This window comes from Acanthopagrus latus, chromosome 21 (genome assembly GCF_904848185.1).
Source record: "Acanthopagrus latus isolate v.2019 chromosome 21, fAcaLat1.1, whole genome shotgun sequence".
NCBI lineage: Eukaryota > Metazoa > Chordata > Actinopteri > Spariformes > Sparidae > Acanthopagrus > Acanthopagrus latus.
In genome coordinates this window covers 16,930,892-16,935,931 of record NC_051059.1, presented here as the reverse complement: position 1 = coordinate 16,935,931, position 5,040 = coordinate 16,930,892, and the positions used below count along the sequence as shown (strand labels likewise).

The window sequence follows — 5,040 nt, the reverse complement described above, 5'->3', positions numbered from 1 at the left end:
CTCTCTCTCTCTCTCTCTCTCTCTCTGTCTCTCTCTGTCTCTCTCTCTCTCTCTCTCTCTCTCTCTCTGTCTCTCTCCGTCTCTCTCTCTCTCTCTTTTCTCATGCACTTGTGTACTGGCTTCGGCCCAGCTCAGGGTATTTACATTGCAGAAGCGTTGCCCAGCAGAGGAAGGTTCAGCGATGGCTGTTTCTTCAGTGTTTTGTTCCTGGGCTTTTGCTATGATATCTGAAAAAAGGTACTGGGGTGTGTTGCCATGGCAACACCGGATGGAGCTCCGTTGGATTGTGGCTCTGTGTCAAGGTTTAAGCCTCCGTGTAAGCAGAGTGTGCTTACTGCGTGTTAACCATGCCTACCCAACTTACCATCTCTCCGTAGGCTGTCTGCAGGTTTCATTGTCGCCTCTCTCTCTCTCTCTCTTTATGGAAGGCTGACCAACGGCGTTCATATAAGTTGTAAATGCTTTTCAGCATGATGAGGAAAAAAAAGTATGGTGGTCTTCCTCGTCATATTCACAGCGCAGGCTTCGTATTTTCCTGTGGATGCATTGTGTTGCCTCAGCTGTAAAGAAAGACAATCGCGTCCTGGATGATTATGTAACTGAAGTGTTTACCTCGAATTCCATCGCCAGAGCCGTATGCTTTCATTACAGATGCTGAGAGAGACTTTCCACAGTCCGCTCTGGGCGTGTGATATAATAAATCTCTGGTTTTCTCCGATGTCGTTCAGATCCCGTCTCTCTGTGTAACGAGATCCTCCTCATCTTTTTTTCTTCTCCCCCTTTTTTTTTAAACAGGATTCAGAAACACACAGACACATAGTTTCTCAGTTCTTTGTCTGAATCTCCAAAGCTCTGTGACTTTAGTGTGAGAAAAAAACAGAAGCTGGCTGGTGGTACATGAATCTCTCATTCTCTCTCTTTCTGTCTCTGTGTTACACAACCAGCAGCATCCAGCAAGGGATTGAGAGCCTGTGGAAGAAAATGGGGCTGGGAGAATCCCCTATTTGCCAAGCGGGCTAAAGTGGACTTAACAGGGTGGAAGTGTGGCTCAAGTGGATATGTATTGCTTGCTGAGACAGGAATACTGTCTGCCTATTAGAAATTACAGGCCATGGCTACTGTATGGCCCTTACAGCTCTTCTGCGATGTGAGATGTGCAGTGCTTGATGTGCTGATCTCTGACATACTATTATCTAATCATATAAGCATCTTAGCTAACAGGTCCGCTTATGAAACTCAAAGAAATCGGCGTACCGGGAGTAGTTTTATTCTGCGTACTGCACATCAGCTGCCTCTCTTGGCATTACTTTTTTTTTTTTTTTTTTGATGCATTTGGTGATCACTCCAGTTTGTGCATTATTCAATTTCATCAAATTGCTTTCAGCTGATTTTTTTTTTCGTATATTCATGAGGCGCTGTTTTTCACTCCCAGGGACGTCTCTAGCCTCACGACTTTCTCATTTGAACGTTTTTAATCTCCGCAGGATCGCGAAATCGTTCAAATGATATGCAAAATCCAATTTACGGCGAAGTTCTCCCATTGGTCTCCTCTTTGTCTGCAGCCGGCGTCGCTAGCAGCAAGGAATGTGCATTTGTATTAAGAAAGAAATGAAGAAAATGGGAGAGCAACTCAAGGCTGCGCGGGGACTGAGCGTTAGCTCACTACTATCCCGTGGACATGGTGCGACCTGAGGCACACCAGCTCAGAATAAAGATGAGGGTTTTTGGTTTTTTTTTGTTTTTTTTATTATCTCCCATCGCTTCCTTTCCTCTCTTCTAGTCTCTCTGCTGTGATTATTCTCCTTGTCTTACCGTCTCATTGCAAAGTCTGATGAGTTGTGCCGTAAGTGCTGCGAAAACCAATCTGCGATCGCGCTGTAGCTCATGCAGCGCGGTGATGGAGGCTGAACGTGCAAGTCTGATGATATTCGTCAGGGCCTTTCCAGGTCTGATGGTGGGGTGCAGTGACAGTAGCACTGAACTGGTTCCCTCAGCAGCTGTGCATTAGACACGCTAAATGGCAATTTCTCGCCCACATAATTGGCTCCGGAGAGACCTGGTTTCCTCTCGGCGTACGATCCGAGCAGCAACACGTTCGGGAGGTCTAAATTGAGGAGTGCACTTAAACTTACACTCACTGAACTTTTATGAGCCATGTCAAGCTGTATTTTGTTACGTTAAACTTGACTTGTCTCGTGCATCGTCGTTGTTAACGCAACCAATGAGCGTGAAATGCGTCTGCAGTCATTTTCCTCTCGGTAAACCCCAGGCGGTCTGTTGATGTACGCCAGCACTTAACGTGTTTTATCAGAATGACCTTGAAACAAAACCCTTTCGTCTCTTCCTCAGGTGGAAGGTTCAAGAAAGAAATAGTGGTGGACGGACAGAGCTACCTGCTCCTGATCAGAGATGAAGGAGGGCCTCCAGAACTGCAGGTGAGATTTGTTTGCTGATCCTGATAAGAAAACGTCTCTTTACTCTGAAGCCACAAGACCCGTCAGACAGAAACTGCCATGCAGACGGGAACTGTTTAGAGACAGACCATTACATCTCTGCAGGACTGTTTGGAGCAGTGTGACGGCACACTGTGGTTGTTCTACCAAAAGCACTTAAGGGGCAGCAGCAGATCAATGAGTAAACCCAGCCAAAATCATTCTAGTGGTCAGAGGGACAACACAGCTCCTATTAGCGTCTGAAGTATGAAGAAAAATGGAGCTACGGGTTTTATCCAAAGTGGGCTTTGATTTTCACTTTTTGAAGCTTTTCCAAAGGAAGTAAATTGAGGAAGTGCTTCCTGTTAATCCAGCCTCTTTTCCTCAGTCATTCTTGAGCCATGTTTTGTCAGAGATTGTCCCATTTACAGGACTTTAATGTACTTAGGATGGGGCTTCTGTGTTTTATTCCTCTTCACCCAGCCTGGGTTTTTCAGAAGGCAAACCGTCGAGGATTCTTTCTGACATTCCCTTTTGCATGATTGCACTTTATCTAGATTGTGCTGTTTTCAGGTTGTTAGAAACATCTTGTTGGTCATATACACGTTGATGGCGCAAATCTAGAACAATGGATCAAATTTGATCAGTCAATCACACGTTTTCACATCTAAAGTCTGTCTTACTTAGGAGTCACTTGTCTGACAAAAGCAGTTGAGTTAAAAGTACAATGTTTTTCTTTAACATTTATTGAGTATATAGTATGAGAGTACAAAGTGAAATAAAATGGAGGTATACAAGTGTTTCCTTAAAGCTTCTTGAATCAACGTTTGTAATATTAACGAGAGACAAAAGGAAGCAACGATTAGAGGACACAGATGATCATAGAGACACACTGCTTAATATTTTTGGGATCTATTCTGCTGAAAATAAACCCCCCTACATCAAACCACATCTGTAACAAGATATTTGAGGGACAACGAGACTAGAGATAGTTTTTATTGTCTGATTTATCAGCATTGTAGCGACCCTCAGCTTATTGTTTTAAATTTTATGACACGGAACTTGACAGTTCAGTCTCACGACCTTTAACGGCTTCAAGTCCCGATGTAGCTGCTGTTTATCACCACAAAGCTTTTACAAAACCTGCTGTACGCTGCCAGCCGAGCACCAAATAGCAGACAGATGAAGTTAGCGGCTAGCTAGCAAACATAGAGGCGAACGTTTAGCCACTACAGAGCCACATATTTTTCAAGAAGGAGAGTGAATGTTAGACACACGACTCCGAATGAATGCTGATGTTGCCCCATGTCTGCTAGCAGCACATTCACCCTTTCAACACAGAAACTTGAGTATGTAAATGTATTGTGTTGTTTTGATGTCATTCTTGGAGTTTTTTGTTCTTGAAAATGACGTCTGTCGCGCCTTCTGATGCTTAAACCACACCTCAGCAGCTTCAATAGGGGATTTGATGGGATTTAATCAGCGGATTCAGTGAATGCAAACCTGACAGCTTGTGGCTTCATTCACAGTGTTCACTGTCGTCGTCACATGTGAGCCTGGTGTGAATTCACCATGCCTTTTCTATTAGCAGCGTCTCATACCTGGCCTGGCAAAGCTCCAATTTACGTTTGCATTACGCTCAGAGACATTGGGGACTCGACGCGAGCTCAGCTCAGTTGTCAGCTGCCTATATAATTAGTGGCATAATTAAGGGCTTGCATTATGTTCACACTCACAGGAGGCTGAGCAGAGTTGTGGCTCTGAGGCTTGATTTGCCATTCATTCCCCCGATGGGGGTCTGGGGCGAGATGTGAAAGCTGAATGAAGAAGAGGGCAAAGCGGGGGGCATAGTTATCACTCGATCGTTACTGTTACTACTACTCTGCGTTCTGCTTAGACTCCTTCCTACAATAGATGGTGATTAGAATTGATTTCCTCAGCTCAAGGGAAAACTGCTCCCCCCCACCTACCCCCACGTTGGATCATAAACTAAACAGAGATTATGAATGTATATGATCCAACAAATACAAAGATTCCCAGATTCTGGCCGCGGTGGGAATGCAGAGAGATAAGATAAGAAAAAGATAAGGATACAGTAGTGATGTTTCATCATTCCATCTTGTTCTGGTTCTCTGCCTTTTGAACAAGACACCCAGTGCACCATGGCTGCTGCTACAGTGCCCCCTTCTGTCCATATACGTGAACAAAAGCAGACCTGCAACAGCTAACAGTTATTTCAAGGACACATTATAAGCTGCGTTCATTAAAAACATGCTTTAAGTGGGAACATTGCAAATGGGTAGATGTTTTTTGATTTTATTTATATAAGTATATATTGATATATGCCAGCGTTAAACATCCTTAGTTCATTACTTTTGTAATATGATTATTCTTTGGTTCACAAATGTTCTTATATTTCACGTTTGAATTCTCAAATTAGGTAATCTAATTAAATATGCATTACTTTGCATACATTTTTTTTCTTTCCAGTCTTTCCATTAGTCTGAAGGATGATGTGTTTATGGAAGCGAAATAGCCCCAAATCTTTTGTTTTTTTCATGCACTAGTCTCAAGCATAACAATGTTTTCACCTTCATTGTCTCCCCTT

At 43.4% G+C, this 5,040-nt stretch overlaps 1 protein-coding gene across 2 annotated transcripts in view; it reads left to right on the top strand.

Moving 5' to 3' along the window:
• agap3 (ArfGAP with GTPase domain, ankyrin repeat and PH domain 3) overlaps window positions 1-5,040 on the top strand; it is a 131,776-nt gene that overhangs the window by 65,256 nt on the left and 61,480 nt on the right. For both annotated transcript variants that reach the window (XM_037083541.1, XM_037083539.1), the window contains exon 4: window positions 2,350-2,435. In XM_037083541.1, coding sequence (XP_036939436.1) covers window positions 2,350-2,435 — 86 coding nt within the window. The remainder of the gene's footprint in view (window positions 1-2,349; window positions 2,436-5,040) is intronic.